At 43.2% G+C, this 16,819-nt stretch overlaps 1 protein-coding gene across 2 annotated transcripts in view; it reads right to left on the bottom strand.

The window, feature by feature from the left end:
- DLG5 (discs large MAGUK scaffold protein 5) overlaps positions 1 to 10,184 on the bottom strand; it is a 112,058-nt gene extending 101,874 nt beyond the window's left edge. For both annotated transcript variants that reach the window (XM_074907154.1, XM_074907155.1), the window contains exon 1: positions 9,542 to 10,184. In XM_074907154.1, the coding sequence (XP_074763255.1) occupies positions 9,542 to 9,842 (301 nt within the window). In that variant the 5' untranslated portion in view covers positions 9,843 to 10,184. The remainder of the gene's footprint in view (positions 1 to 9,541) is intronic.
- Positions 10,185 to 16,819: the final 6,635 nt, after the last annotated feature.

The raw sequence follows: 16,819 nt of genomic DNA, 5'->3' as shown, positions 1-16,819 counted from the left end.
GTGAGGGGCCCAAATTGAACACAGTCATTGAGGTGCGGCCTCACCAGCGCCAAGTACAGGGGCAAGATCCCTTCCCTGTCCCTGCTGGCCACACTAATCCTGACACAAGCCAGAATGCCACTGGCCTTCTTGGCCACCTGGGCACACTGCTGGCTCCTGTTCAGCCGGCTGTCAATCAACACCCCCAGGTCCCTCTTTGACTGGCAGCTCTCCAGCCACTCCTCCCCAAGCCTGTAGCGCTGCTGGGGGTTGTTGTGGCCCAAGTGCAGACCCCGGCATTTGGCCTTATTGAATCTCATGCAGTTGGCCTCAGCCCATCACTCCAGTCTATCCAGATCTCTCTGCAGAGCCTCCCTACCCTCGAGAAGATCAACACTCCTGCCCAAGTTGGTGTCGTCTGCAAATTTACTGAGGGTACACTCAATCTCCTCATCCAGATCATCAATAAAGATAAATCAATTACAAGGGAAAGCTTACTGTTGTTTAAGGCTGGTTTGGGGGGGTGGTGTGGTGTGGTGTGTTTGTTTTTAAGACTTTTATATACTTTTAACCACACCTACTTGAGTCAAATGGCCTTTAACAAACTGAAAGAGCAAATCTGTTAAAAACGCAACACGCGTGATCTTCAACTACAGGTTAAGCAAGCTCTCAACATGACTCTTTCTCATAAAAGCATTCAGAAGGGAACAAACAGACTGGACATTGATGATTATTTTAAAGATTAAGAAGTGAAGTTAATATCTGAATATTTTCACTGTGGTGATGAATACAGCCTCAAAGAGAACCTTTAGATAATCTGATCTCACCACCATTAAAAACATACTCACTTGCACACCACCTGAAAAACAGAACATCATCATGATATGCAAAGGAGACTCCCTCAAAAATCACTGCAAATATTCACAAGATCTATGAAGAGTTTAAGAGAACTTTAATAACTATGTAACAAGAAGCTTTCCTAAGAGAAGTCACTAAAACCACATCTGCCAATCTCCTGTCAACTTCTAGAAGCCCTCCCAACAACTCAATCAAAGCCCCTTTCAGCAAGATCATGAGGAAGATGACTGAAATTATCTGTGCTCCGAAAGAGCAAGATCACATGGTTACCCAAGTCTCAAAACTGTCTCTTCCTAGAGTTATTTTTCCACAAAAGCATACAATAGGAGAAAGGTATCTACAAGAACAACAAATACAAAGAAGAAACAGAAACAATAAAGGAAAGATAGTTTTATGCTTATTAAAATAATATCTGAACATCTATGTAGCAATTTAGCAGCTGTACTTGGTAATTTTCACAAGGGTATTTACCACACCAGCTTTATTTCCCCAATCCAAAAGTTCTGATGCTTTTAAAGAAAACCATACATATAAACACACCTGCCAGCATGGCTGTCTCAGAAAGAAAGAATAGGACATAGTTCTCCTGCACCAAATGAGTCCAGACTACATTTAAAAATCAATCCTCAAGGAAAATACCCCCCTTCCTGGACTACAGCTATGCTTTCCCCACACAAACTCCCATTTTGAGCACTACTAAGAAGCAAACAGCCATCAGCCTCACTTTCTGAGGCCAAGCGTACAAGCAGTGCTTTACTCAAGATATTGTCTAATCCAGAGAGCTTAGTATGCAAGGCCTGGATCCTGCCAACACTTGCACATACCTAACCTGATGCCTATGAATGGGGATTACTCACATGCTGAAAGGTAAGTACATGAATAATAAGCATGTTCATGAATCCGCAATTATGCGAAGGTAGAATAAAAAGCCAAGGTGAAAGGAGAGGGGGCACAAGAGCCAAAAAAGTCCTCACAAGGCATGAATAATTGTAAGAGTGAATGTTTCCAACTGGATTTTTAGGAAAGCTAACTTAGAAATAAGTTCAAAGAACATTGGCTTTGAGGGTTTGGGAGTGGGGAGGAGGGCCATTTCTTGGTTTATCATCCAAATACACAAAAAATTGTCAACCATGTAAAAAGACTGCCAAAAAACAGTCCTTAAGACTGCCCCTCTTTACCCAAGCCTCCCAACTGTCCAGCTGAAAGACTTAATGTACATTCTTGCTTGCTTGCTTTCTCTGGCTACAGGCTAGTTGCATGCCTGGAAAGCTTCTGAATCAGGGCAATATGGTATATTTAAAACTCAATTCCTTTATCGGCCAACTCAAAAAACCCCCTATGTCTGAAATACAAACAGCAGCTCTCCAGAACAAACTAAACAATGCTATGAACAAGCAAACTGCTGAGCAACTCGACCCAGGAATTGTGAAATTAGAGACTTCAGAAGTTGTGAAGAAGGTGGGGATTATATATAGAGAGAGAATAGCCTGCTCTTAACTTCCTCTAGGACCAGTTCAGGTAAGAAGGGCCTTCCAGTTCTAGTAAATTATTCTGTATTGCCCAGTAATCATACATTGTCAAGAAAAATATCCTGAAGTGTTCACCCCAAGTGGCCAAGTATTTCCATCAGCTTCTTTCAAGATCCATCAATTCTAGGTACCCAGTTTGCTATCACCAGCTTCTCAAGCCTGCAAATGGTGCCCTGTGGAGATCAGACTCTTGCACAACAGCTTACAACAGAAATTCCCAAATTTAACCTTCTTTCTTAGTTACAACAGCAAGGGATGCTGGTATTACCACCTGTCACCATCAACACACCTGCTAGTGCACCACAACCTACGGCAAGCATACAAATATACGAGTTATGCAGCAAACATTGTACTCTAGTATTTGGAGCTGGTTTCTAACCTACTGTACCATGGGTCTCCTTCAATATTTTAGTAATTCTATATTGCACTGACAAGAATTAATATACCAAAGTAATACTGAGAACTCAAAATTATGACCCTTTTGGATGAGACAGGCTCCAACATTCAAGATGCACTAACAACTTTCTCAGGGGACAGCACCCTCTTTTATGCATTTATTAGAAAAGTATTGGTTAGCCTCAAGACAAAGCTCAGTCAGTATGACGTTTCCAGCTCCTACATTGGAATGACTCAGTTCTAAATTACTACCTTTCACACTAAAGCAGCCAATTACTTGCATCTTGAAGGTCACAAATAATGTTTCAGCACTGACTACTCAATATAACCTCTAAAGTCAGAAACCTAGATGCCTCAACTTCATTACTACAGCTCTTTTCATACAGTGATATATGCACGAACAAGTTTTGCCATCTCAGTCAATACTATGAGCACTTTACATAAGGAAATGTTTTTGGATTATTATATGTACAGCATTTTAAGATTGCTTATTAAAAAAACAAACAAACAAACAAACCCAAACAGGAACTGCCTCACACTGTAACACCCAAAACATGCTGGGGACTGAACAGCTCTGAAAGATGAAACCTCTGTCCTTCAAATTTTACAGCATAAGAATTGTTAGAAAAAAGTGAAAAGTAGAAGGAATTAATCAAGACTTACTGATATCTTTCTAATGACCAGGGTTTTGAATAAGGAATTGTAGTGCTATAAAATAATAATTGAAATAACAATTAGGACTGAATGGAGAAAGATAAAGAGAGTTAACAGGAGCAAGGGAAGCAAACTGAAAGAAACAAAGGGGGAAAAAAAGTGGTTAAAGCAAGCAGCAGAGGAAAACAATTTAAAAAGAATACTTTGCTCAAGTTGCAAGCAGCTAACAGAACTGGAAAGCCCCAAGTTACTACCCATGTGGTGGCTGTGGTCTTCACTATCTAGACCAAAGGTCCAAAAAAACTCACTGCAGCCAACATTGGTTAAAGCTACAATGAGACTGAGAACAGTAGTTAAATCAAGCTAAAGAGATGTAACCTCCAAGGTAGACAATCTTTAACAAATAAAAAAGGAGATAGTTACAGAAAACTGTCAGCTTTTCATACTGATCATGTCAGTGAAAGTGAAGTGAAATTTCTGGTACTATTTCAGGATACTCACGGAAATAATTCCAAAATGTACATCTCCTCCTTTCTGTAATTTTCTAAGACACAAAGTCCTGCATGTGTCCAAAGGAGCTCAACAGCTGTACGTACTGATACCACAAAAAAATTATTGTTCATTTTATTATACACTGATGAAAACTGTCACCATGAGTTTACTGTGTCATCTTTCTTTTCACCCTTCCCCCTGAGCACAGCAAAACTACACTACAAGAACTACCACCCTTGGGATCCGTGAACTACTAAAACACGCATTTCCTTCTTTGGGATTGAGAGCGTGCTTTCATTCACTTACTATTAGATATTTCATAGGGAATACCCCTCCAGACACTTGTCAGAAACTTCCTGCCTTTTTTTTAGCCTGACAATTCCAAGAGATACCACAAATCTGAGACCATCAGAAGACCCATGTACCGAAAAACAAGCACTGGGTATTTTATCAAATTTAATTACTACTCAGCACTGCTGAAAGCCTGTACTTCTCCTAGTGTTACTTCTAAATGGAGCCTGCTTTTTCATCTGCACAATTTAAGAAATCCTATAACAAGGCTTGAGAAGCTACCCAGGGAACTAATAACAGGTCTGGAAAAACCCAGACATACTGCTCTACTTCTCCCACTCTTCAATTTTCAGTGACGGAAGGGAGTGTAAATTGTACTTAATTGAAAAATAGTCAGTTCAGTCCTTGAGTCAGTAAATTATGCTTTTACAATTTCTCCTCATTCTCCCCTCTCTCCTTTCCCAGGAAAGGCACATTTCCAGCATTATTCCTCATCTTCCCTGAGCGCTTCTACCATCATCTTCCCCTACCTCACCCCATAGTCTACCAAGTCCCCCTTTCTTCTCACTTGCTCCTACAGGACACCATAAATCCACCTCCACATCTCACAGCCTTCCTCCATACAGTCTCTCAGCTCCTCGCTTGCTCAAGTACTTGCTCCTGCTCATGAGCTCCTCTCACTAGCCACCAGTCAATGTTTTGTGGAGACTGGTCAACCCTTTGTGGAGGACAGGGAAGAGCAGGCACAACGCGGAGGCCCCAGAACCAGCCCAGAGCAGTCACACTCCCAGCTCCTTAGGGATAGCCCTGGAATTAAGGCATTTCTTGTGGGTCTCTAGGGTGCTGCCAGCAAGAGAAGTGGGGCCCTGCTCTCCATCTCCTCAATTCATATACAGAGCTTGCCTTTTGTGTTTTTTAAATATACCGAAAGACCTTGCAATATTTAAAAGCAAACTTTGCGACTTCAAATCAGATACAATTCCTTTTTTAAAAAGCAGAGGGAGGAAGTTGATATAATCCCTCTAAAAAGCTATAAAAGTTTGAATTCTAACTTTTTCCTACTCCTATAAATGCCCACATTTACTTTTTGCACTGGAAATTAACACTTGCTCTCTGACCAAAGACAATTAGAAAAACAAGTTTTATTAAATAATAGGGGAAAACTTTCAAAGCCAATCTACAACCATGTTCCTTCTTTCCTTCTTGCCCTCTTAAAGACCTTTATAAAAATGCAATTTGGAATTTTAAACTTTGAAGTTTTAAAACTTAAATTCCGATTTTAAAACTGTTAAATGAAACACCTCTGAAGCCTAACATGCTCTGCTTTTAAAATCCAAAATGGTGCTAAATACTTCCAGTAAAAAAGCCATTATGTTATGCTTAAGCTTACAGATGCACACTCACTGGTCGCAGCTGTAGGGTACAGAAAAGTAGGAGACCAACTGCCAAAATAAAAGAAGCTGTGAACCTAGGCATTTAATAGTTGTGAAACCAGCAGCAAAGCTTTTTAAGAATCTACTCTACTTGTGGATAAAGCATTAAGAGTGCCTTTGTAGCCCCACAAGTTCATCTCAAAAATTAATTCCAAGATTGACAACCAAACCCGTCTTTTCCCCACTTTTTAGTGTCACAACAATGTAAGTATAAAGCTCTACATTATCTGAAGCAGTCTAAAGCCTACATAGTCTAATTAGATTTCTGTTTTAGTCCTTAATTACATTTAAAGCGAAATACATCTTTAATAGTACTTGTCACAATGAAGTATCTTCCACTGTATTCTTGTCTTAAACATATTTTAGGTCACAAAATTCACACTGTATCAACTATAAGAATGAAATATTATCTGCTTAGCAAGATATCTAAGAGATAACTGAATGCTCAGTAGTCATTTATTTCCACATTAGAAGGGATATGTTATTTCACCAGGATACAGGATTTTTCACATGCATATGGAGATAATTTGCAGATCAAGTATTTAATAATAAACCATCAGTTCAACCCAAAATAAATAAATAAAAGCACTTGACACACTACTTAAAGAATTAGTCCCTGTGCAAAACACTAGGAGATTTTAAATCAGCCAAACAGTCACTTTCACATAGAGCCAATTTCTCACAGAAACATTTACACAAAAGTGTAATGTAGTAATCAAAGGTCTTACTCACGGAAGGACTGGTGTCTCTAAACATGACTAAGTGAAACAGCAAATCGCACTTTGTTTTGCTTCTGCTTTGACAGAAGGTAGTTTCCGGTTAGATTTTGCCCTGTTTACTAACACTGTTAGGCACACTATTCTCAAATTAGAAATAAAAGAAGCTTAAAAATATACATTTTATTGGAGAAACTGTGATCTCTAAACCACTATACAGATTGAGATTTAAAACGAGCAATTAGAAGCTACTTTGGAAGACAAATGAATGTTCTACATTCTGCAAAGTGAACATTCTACAAAGAAAAGAAAGCTCCTTGTAACATAAAGACAGAGTTATCTATACTCAAAGTTTTTCAGCAGTTACTAGGACCTCAGTTATTTTCCTTTAGCAATGAGACCAACTGTTTACTTCCCTCTGTGTTGTGTAGATACTTATAAAAGTGTCAGCTCTACATTGTGCAGGCAGCCACAAGAACCACTGGTATAAGTAACAGCCTGAGTTTCCAAGTTTACATATCACCTTTAAAGTCCAATAGGAGGTGGTATTTAAAATGCGAAGGAAGAAAACACAAAGTAAAACATCAAATTGTACACATCGCGGATATTAAGATGGAAGGAGAATCACTCGTGTGCATGTAGTGAGCAGACTGTATGCTGAATTCTGCAACTTTGAACAAAATTATGTTGCTGATTACCTTCCCATTTCCCTCACAAAAAACACCACATTGAAAAAATAAATTAGCAAACACTACTACAAGAAGTTATTGGTTATAAATAATTTTCATCTCCCTAACAAGCTTCCTCTTCCAAGCAATACTAGAATTAAGTGTACCACTGTAAACTTTCATTTTTTCATATACTAATGGTAATTTTAAAAATTAATTCAGCTGGATAGGTTCAATTAAAGGGATGTTTAAGATATGTATTTTTTGCCTTTATGAATACAGGCATTTTACATAATATACACTAAGGACTGTTTTACTGGTATTCTAAATACAGAATCCAAAATTTCCCTTTGCCATGGTGTTTACAGTTTGCCGATACACCCAAAGAACAAAAAGCAATCTGACTATCAGCCTTCAACATACCCAGTGAAAAGGAGTAAAAGTCCTAAATGGCATGAGAAGAGCAGATGGGTGGTCAGGCTTCCTGCAGGGATATATTAGAGTAAAACCCAATTACATCTGAATACAGGTTCAAACAAGAACCCTTCTACTGCAGTTACCCTCAAACATTAACTCTTTGCATAACACATCCAAGACAAATCCGCTCATAGACCAGGATTTTTTAGAGGCATACGAGCAGCCTCATGGCTAGTTACCATGACACCTCCTCAGGAGAGTAAAGTTGGAATACATACAACAGTGGACAGCTCAGGTCCTTTACCCTCCTATGTGCATGATGTTCTCAAGCTCATTATTGTTTGCTATCTCCTGTGAACCAATTTGTAACCATGTTTATCACAAGGGAAACAAAACCGTAATTCTCAAAGTTAGCTCTTTATTACTACTGATAAATGAAAGCAATAAAATTTTAAAACCCATCACATCAGGGGAACGTCCTTTCCTTCACAGATGTTAAATTAACTCAGATTATCCTCATGAACGCATTCAGTCAAGGAGGATCTAGTTATTTTGCCCATCAAACTACTTTTCCCTTGAGAGCTCAGTGTTGCAAAACATTTTGCAGTTCCAACTTGTATTTTAAAAATAAAGAGTGTTACTATATCCGACATCTACTTCATTTCTCCCTGTCATTCATGTTTTATACCTTTGTTTTTAAGGCTGGGAAATGCTCGTAGCCCCATACCAGAAGGCATCTTCTCAACAAGACAAGACCAAGCACGAATCTAAATCATACAAAAACATCATGGGTTCCATTCTGAAAGGCAGTGAGTGCCCTCATCTCCCATTGATGTCAGACCACATAATGTTAGAAGTGTTGAGGTCTATTGTTCAGTCCAGTTTTCCCCATCCTGTGAGGTCTTGCCATATATTCATTACAAAAGGCCATACACTGTAACAGTGTTATAAAACAAAATGCAAGACCCCCACGCATTTTTTTTGTGTTTACCAAACTCCTAGCATCAACAACGTAATTGAAGGAAGGGCAGAGTATACAGTGCAACTGCACATGCATGCACCGTTTTCCAGACGCAGGCAGCTCTTAAAAGGTTTTATTTTCTTAAAGAAATCAAATAGTTTATAAGATCCAGGAAGCCCTCCCAATTCCCAGATCTGGAAACAAAACTAAGAAGACACACACACTGGAATACCTCCACAGGGCTTCAACAACTGCATATTCTTTATCTGTACTCTATAATACAGAATTACCATTTACATCAATTGAAATATTTCTCAACTAGAAACACAGCGGCATTTGCAAGGCCCTGTATAATTATTATCAGCAAAACTTTTTTTATTATTATTATTTTAAAGCCTGGTATTATCCACGTAAAAGCAGACTGTGGCTTGTTTTGGAGAGGGGAGAGTAGGGGAAGACCTGTGGGTCAAAACCCAACTTAGTTAAGACAGAGGTTTACACTCAAATCCTTCTTGCCTGGATTTGCAGTTAAATCAATTGTTTTCCTACTGTAGCCACCAAGGAAAGTTACAACAATATAGCCCCAAACAAACATATGTTTGTCCAGAGAAAACCACAGTATTTATTGAAACGCACATCTGCTGGAGTCCTGCCAGCCAGCCGATTCCAGCAGACTGGCTGCAGGGGGAAGGTTCAGTTTTTCCCGGTCAAGAAGCGACTGTTGAACACCACCGGCGGCCCCAGAGGAGCTCGGGGGAGGAAAACCCCTTCGGGTACGTTTTCCCTAGCCCCCGCCGCACCCGGCTTAAGGGGTGGGAGCAGCAGCAAGAACCAGGCTGGAGTGACTTCTTCTAAGGCAGCGTACAGCATCCCCGGCACCTCTTGGGGACCAGCACCAGCGCGCCCGCCAGTACGATCGGGAGCCCAAAACAAGACTCGAGAGCCCAAGTGCAAACACGGCAGAGTTACCTCCCCCGCGCCCCGCAGCCGTCCCACTCCCTTCCCACCTTCAGGAGGGGGGGCCCGAGGGGCCCGCGGTGCCCGGCCGCTCCCCTGCCCCAGCGGGGGTGGGCGGGGGCAGCCGCTGCCGCCCTCCTCCTCCTCGGCCGCCACCGCCCCGGGCCCGCGCCCCCCCGGCCCCACTCACCGGCCGTCTCGGCCGCCGCCGGCGCCCCCGCCACGCCGTTCAGGTAGAGGATGGAGAGCAGGTGGGGCTGCGTCTTCTCCAGGGCCACCCGCAGGTCCTGGAAGTGGTCCCGCTCCTTGGCCAGCAGCAGGGCGATGAGCAGCTCGGCCTTCCCGCCGCCCGCCGCCTCCAGGTCGCGCAGGTCGCGGGGGCCGAGGGCGCCGGCGGCCTCCAGCAGCTCCACCACCTTGTCCACCTCGGTCATGGCCTGCGCCAGGCTCTGGCGGCACTGGGCGAGCAGCTCCTTGTGCTTGGGCTCCATGGCCGCGGCAGGCCGCCGCCGGCCAAACTTCGCCCGCCGGGGCCGCGCGCCGCCGCCCCCCGGCCCCGCCGCTCCGCCACCGCCACCCCCGGGGGCGCGCGGGCCGAGGCGGGGCGCAGCCGGCCGCCCTCCTCCGGCAGCCGGCCGCTCCGCAGCGGCCCCCGCCGAAACTTCGTCCGGGAAAGAGGCGCGGAGCTCGGGCAGGACCTGGGCCGAGGGCGGCTTTGCCTCCTTCTCCGGGCCGGGAGCCGCCGCCGCGCTCCCCCTCAGGCAGGCGGGGGGCGAGCCGCCAGCAGGGACGGCCGCTCCTCTTCCTCCAGCTGGCGCCCCGCTCGCCTCCTTTCCGCGCCCCCCGGGCGGCGAAACAACTTCTCCTCCTCCTCCTCCTCCTCCTCCTCCTCCTCCTCTCCCCTGCCCCCGGGCGGCGGACCGCCGGGCGCCCGAGCTGCGGGAAGGACCGCCGCCACCTCCCGGGCACCCGCCACCCCCCGGCGGGGCAGCCCAGACAACTTCTCTGCTCCGCTCGCTATACAGGCCACACGGCCGCGGGGCTGGGGGGGAGAGACGGCTTCAGCTCCAAGCGCCTCCTTTCATTCGCGGGCGCACGCAGCCATATTGGTTGCACAAGGCTGCCGCCTGCGCCCAGACGGAGCTGCGGCAGCGCACCGCCCGCTCCGCGCCTCCCGCCGACGCGCCGCAGCGGCAGGCTCTCGACCGGCCCGGCCGCCGCCCGCCGTCAGTCAGAGGCTCCCCGCCGGGCCCTGCGGGGCGCGGAGGCGGGGCGCCGGCACCCGGGCGGGGCGGGCCGGGCCCAGCCGGTGGGGAAGGGCCCCTGTCGCGTCGCGTCGCGTCCCGTCCTGTCCCCGCCAGCAGTGCGGAGCGGCCTGCGGGAGGTTCCCCCTGCTCCCCCCTCCGGGCAAGCGGGGCTTCGCGGGGCAGGAGGGGGTGACCCGCGCCGCTGTCTCGGCGGCGAGACAAAGGCTGCGCGGCGGGGCGGCGCGGCTCCTCCCCGGCGGCGGCCGGTTCCTCCGCCTTGGCGGGCCGGGGCCGGGGCCCTCTCCCGGCTGGGGAGCCCCGCGGGCTCGGCCGCCGGCTGAGCGTGCTCGCGGAAGCGCTGCCGGGCCGGGGGAGGCGGGGGGCGCACCGGGCGGCCGCTTCCCACGCCGAGATTTATTTCGTCCTAAGACGGGAGGAGCAAAACGTCAAAGTAACAGCAGACCGGTCGGGGCTTTGTCCATTAGAATTTACAAAGCCGAAAGTTTTCGAACAAAAGGTCTAAACATTAGGAATACCTGTTGGCTCATCTTTCCCCCCAAACGTAGTTTCATCAGCGTTTTGTAAATAAGCAGAGACCGGGTAATTTACCAACAGAGTACAGGTATCTCCGCACTCAGCAGCGGAAAGTAACTACTTAGCAAAGAAAAAGGAGAATAACAACCTTTCTGTCTGAAAGGGAACAGCCTGCTAACATCACTTGCACGGAATGGCACCTGAATTTGCAAGCAGCTAGGGGAACACTGCAGAATGACAACAAGCAATTATAATCTTAAATTCACGTGTATACGAAAGACTTGTAGGTATGTTTCTCACATCCTGCAAAAATAATGGTGGCTGTAATGACACGGAAAGAGCATTACTACTATTTGTGTTAACCTTGTTACATCTAGCAGCAACTGAAATTTTCTGAAAGCTGCCTGTCGACACACTTGTATGCTTTAATTAGTGTCCAGACAGCTGGACTCAGTGACGTACAAAGGGAAGCAATTGTTCCCAATAATTTTCTGTTAACACGCCCTTTTGGAGAATTCAGGTGCTGAACTCAGTTTCAAGTCACATTATGTAGTTGAACAAATGATGATGACGATGGTGATGTCTCATACGTGAAAAGAGCCTTGGTTACACACATAATCATGGTATTGTATTCTGCTGCTATTAGTGGAGGCAGATACAGAATAAAGGCATTTAGGGATTTTTTTCAACCTTAAAAGCCGTTATTTAAAACAATACTTGAAAGTGTGGCATCATTTTGAAATTAGTTTTTTCATGTTTGGTCCATAGTTACTTAGGCTCTTGTAGAGTCATTTCTTCTAGTTTTGCATCCATGGTTCTCTAAGCATCATGGTTCTTTACTAGACAAAATACGCGAAGATTAGTTTTGCTGGCTAATGACCGATGTTGTAAATTCCTGCAAACTGTGTTCTTTCTAGACAATTTAAATTTATCAGAAAATCTGCCTATTTCTCTCCAATAAGATGGGCAAAGTTTAGCCAGTAAAGTGACTGTACATTCCAGAAATACTACTTAACACTGGTATGCATTAATTATTGTCTTCAACTCAGCAAAATTAAGTTGAAAGAGAACAGAGTGAAAAGCTACCAGTAAGAAGTGAAACATGCCTCGTGTCACCCAGTGCAGTGCTAAAGCAGGCACAGCTCGCAGCCGGCGCCCAGGCAGTCCCCTTCTGAGCCTGCAACAGGACAGGGGGCAAGTAAGCGCAACTGAAGACTTGCATGAGGCAAGTGCACAAGAAGACTGAACGAGATTGCACAAATTGAAGTATTTCCTAGATTTTAAGACTTCCTAATCTCAGCACTCCTTTACAATATTATTTTATCATGTATGTGCTCATACAGTTTCCTGTTAAGAAAAGTAAACAAACCACCACAGTTCATTACAAGGCGTTATGATGTCATTCTTTAGATCCATGCAGCAGTCCTCCTCTACTTGAAATAATGAAGTACGATCTTGGTTTTCGTCCTCTGCCTGACTCGGCACTCCAATATGTTTTCTTCAGCAGAGGTTGCAGGAACACAGGAATGGCATCGTTCAAGCAGGGCATAATTTGGGTATCTTGAGTCCCATTCCAAAGTCTAGAAGGAGGCGTGTCTCAGCAAGCACTTGCTCTGGACTAGATTTACTCCTGCCTTTCCCAAATGTGTGTCCTTTGCCTTCTCTTCCAAATAAAACATCAGTCTTCTCATCCTGCAATGCCTGCCTCACCTTTTGCTTGCAGATCCACATCTCCCATTGCCATTGCTCAGATAGTGCCACATAGCAGGTAAATCCCTGTCATATCAGGTTTCTTTCTAGCAGTGCAGTTTCTATCTCATCATCATATCTGAGTCTTTTACAATCCATTTTTCTTGCAGATGGCAAGTCTTCTTTGCTCTCAAATAAATTTCTCTTTTTCATTGGTCCAGCTGGCAGTCAGGTGCTTGCATAAGAAAGGGACCCTTCTGTTACCTCATTTGCTTGACTCAGTATAGACCTTCCCCAGAAAGTGCAGGGAAAGTCTTCATAAGATTTAGCATGTATGTCATCTTTGAAGACTCAAACTGTCAAATGTATGGAAATGTATTATGCCAAAAGTTCATGAAGTCACTAAAATTTAGATTGTCACAGTACTCCAGAATATGCAGACCTACTGCCAAAATAAGAAGCAAAATCAATTTTCGATTAGTTCCTTACTCCCCCTCTCCAAAAGAAAAAAAAAAACCAAAAACAACAACAACAAAAAACCCACACAAACAAACAAACAAAAAAAAAACAAAAACAAAACCAAAAACAGGCAGGCAAACCCCTTTGGTTCTCCTGCCAAGTTTTCAGAAAAATAATATATCTTTGGAATAAATATTCAGAGCTAAAATCTAAGCTAATCAAAGACAGATGCCTGAAATGAATTAAAGTCTACAAGCTGCACAGATGCAAGAGTCAACCAGGTGTTTATTGGAGTACCAAAAGGAAGGCAGGCTTTTTGTTTGTTTAAACGATATAAAAGGAAGGGGTTTTTTTAAAAAAATGTAATTAAATATGGAGATCTGACACTGGATGTCATGGGTGCTTCTGTAAAATTGGATTCAAACCACAACTTGACAAATTAAGAGAAAAAGAAGACCAGTAGATTTTTCTAAGCTTTGGAAAAGCTTTCCAAATCTTTTTTCTTTTTTTTTTTTTATTTTTTTTTTTTGTTAAGGTTTGAAAACTAGGCTATTGAGGATGTAGGCTTTGGGCATTAGAAAAACACACTTTCTGAGTGAGCATATTAGGCAAAACATTTGGGGCACAAGATGGAGACATGGAGGCAGAAATTGGGGTTTATTTTTATTCAATTTTGTATCTTCTTTTCAAGAAAGAAAATGTGAAAAACTGGTGTTGCCATGTAGAAATTAAGTCTTTCAAATACAGGTTTAAGAAATTATCAGACCTTGAGAATGATTTTCAAAAACAGCAATCAGAATTTGAAAAATCAAGTTGAGTGTTTGCTTGGTATGCGTCTGAAAAACCTCCCTCTGTAGATTTAAGATGGGAGCAGCAAAGTACTTTTAAGTACTTGTATTGCAGAATTTTCTGTTGGGAGGACAGGATCATCCACAGCACAAGCATTAGGTTTCAGCAAGCCACAGTCCTGCAGCTGGAGACTGTTTTTGTTATAAGTCCATATAACTCTGTGTAGTATTAGAAATCCCAGAAAATTCCACAATATTAACTACATATTAAAAAAAAAAAAAAACAAAAACAAACCAAAAAACATGCAACCCTTTGAAAATATCAAGATCAGAGTCAAGAGCAGTAAGAGCAGGATTCAACTTTTAGTAGAAGATTTTGTTCCTGTAATTGCCAATAAACCTTTTTTATTATGCAATAATCATCATGCTTGTGTATGAAAATTCAGCACATTTCCTGAAATACAATGTTGTAACATACATTCATATTAGAAACAAAAAAGATATTAAAATTCATGTAATCCAGCGCACAGTTGTCACTGTAAAAGTCTATCTTCCCATACAGACCCAAGAGAGGCTGAAACCAAGAAGACTCTGAACATCGTGACAATCAAGTGGGAAAGGGAAAGGGAAAGGGAAAGGGAAAGGGAAAGGGAAAGGGAAAGGGAAAGGGAAAGGGAAAGGGAAAGGGAAAGGGAAAGGGAAAGGGAAAGGGAAAGGGAAAGGGAAAGGGAAAGGGAAAGGGAAAGGGAAAGGGGAGAGTGGAGGGAAGAGGAAGAAGAGAAAAAGAAAGCAGAGAAAGAGAAACAGAAAAGAAAAGCCTACCTGCTTTCAAGATGGATTTCAATAAGATGGTACAAAATACTGCACCTGCAATGGCAGGGACCACACCCATTGACTCTCCCAGTGTCTTGCAAAATCTTTGTTTCCAAAAGCTGTTAGGTGATGAGATTTATATTCTACATTGGTCATCCACATACTGAGTGACATTATTGTATTATTTTAGCTTGGTCTTCTCTGATAAGGCACCCTTTAGAAACATCTGGGCTTTAAAACTGATTTCTTACACTCACTTTAACAGGACTTTATAAGACAATAGTATTCTGAGCAAAAAACCCTTGTCACTCCTTCTCAGATACTTCCTCCTCCGCATCTACCTCCTCAATATCATCAATCTGAACCAGTCAGAAATTCTAAGGGCCAAAACCAGAGGATTTTCTTTAGGATTAGGAACTTTTTTTTACTATTTTTAAATACATGGGAGACATTTTATTTGGTTTTTGGTTTTGTAGCCCTTAGGATACAGATCTTCAAGGTTCACTGGCAGCCATGTATGCTAGAAACAGTTTTGTAATGAAAGCTAAGCTTCTCATGTAATCATATGATTCAAGCAACGAAGGGTTTAGTGAAAAATATTGAGGGATTTACAGTAAGTTAATGGAAGCTGACAACACTGTGTGGATCCTGGGAAGGAAGATTATACAATCTCCAAGACAGGTATATGAAAAATACAAGTGATCATCAAGTTAAGATTGGAGCTGTCTAGATACAAAATAAACACCATAGAAATTTTGTAATAGGTGTTATATGAAACATTAGCAGCTAAGCAGTTCTCAACAGAAGCTTATTTTTTTCAGATTGATGTAACTGATAGAGAATTAATTAGCATTTTCAGGACAGGAAGGTGCCGGTCTAATGGGCCAGCAGATCAAAAGATGTAATTTACCCATAAAAAGGAAATAAAAGCCAAACCTAATGTGAGTAGTCTTGGCACTGCCCAGGCAAAATGTTTCTATCTCACCTCCAGGAATGGGCTATGCCCATAAATCCTGAGGTCCTCAGCACTTCTGCTGAAGCTGCAGACTGAGGGTGCTGCTGCTGGACTCTCACAGAAGCACAAGAATCATTTATCTTTCTAAAAATGCATAACCGTGAACTTCAGGCAATGGTTTAGCTCTTTCTAAAGTGAGCTCCTATGACATACAGTATGAAGAAAAGCAGACCAGAGGATTATATCACTTTTTTCTCCTGTAGCTTTAAAACCTATTGGTCATTTCATCTTGCAGTGCACTAAGCAGTTTTCAGATAGATAGTAATTATTTTGGCCTGTTCCCACTCTGGGCAGGAGCTGAACTGATAATTCAAATTAAAATGAAAATCAGATAGTTATTTCGGTCAGCTTCAACAGAAAGAAAACACCCTGTCTGCTGAAAGTTTTAAATTTCCTGGCGCTGCTGAAAAAGCAAATTAAAAAAAAAAAAAGTTTTACTTAAGCAACTAAAGATTTGCCTGTTAAAAGAGCCAGACAAGGCCTTCCTCTAGGACAGAATACCTGTCAGGGAGGGTGTGTGTTTGCTTATTTTGGGAGGGAGAAGAAAAGAGTAGGTAAATTGGCTCCTCCTGGACCTGCAAATACACAATCATTTCTGTTTCTCAGACAACTGCTTCCAAAACCAGGCAGCAAAAGAAAACCTGCAATACTACTGAGGCACATCAGCAGTGATCCTACAGGGCTGTAAGAATTTTTGCTTTTGTAGAGAAGGCACCCTGCAAGCTCATCCCAAGTACCCGTCTATTTAGCACAGAACTGGAGGATAGTTTAATTTTCTTTGGGAGACTGGGCTGACTTGTGATGTGGTTAACTTCTATAAGTGAGCAGATGTTAAACAGCCCCTTTAAAAGCTGTTGCTTGCAGTTTGTTATTGGTTTAGTTTCTAGGTCAGTTTTTAAGTGAAGACAAAAGAGGCTATTTAC

Source organism: Athene noctua, chromosome 5 (genome assembly GCF_965140245.1).
Source record: "Athene noctua chromosome 5, bAthNoc1.hap1.1, whole genome shotgun sequence".
NCBI lineage: Eukaryota > Metazoa > Chordata > Aves > Strigiformes > Strigidae > Athene > Athene noctua.
Note: the sequence above shows the minus strand (reverse complement) of the source record. Positions and strands in the feature narration are given on the sequence as shown.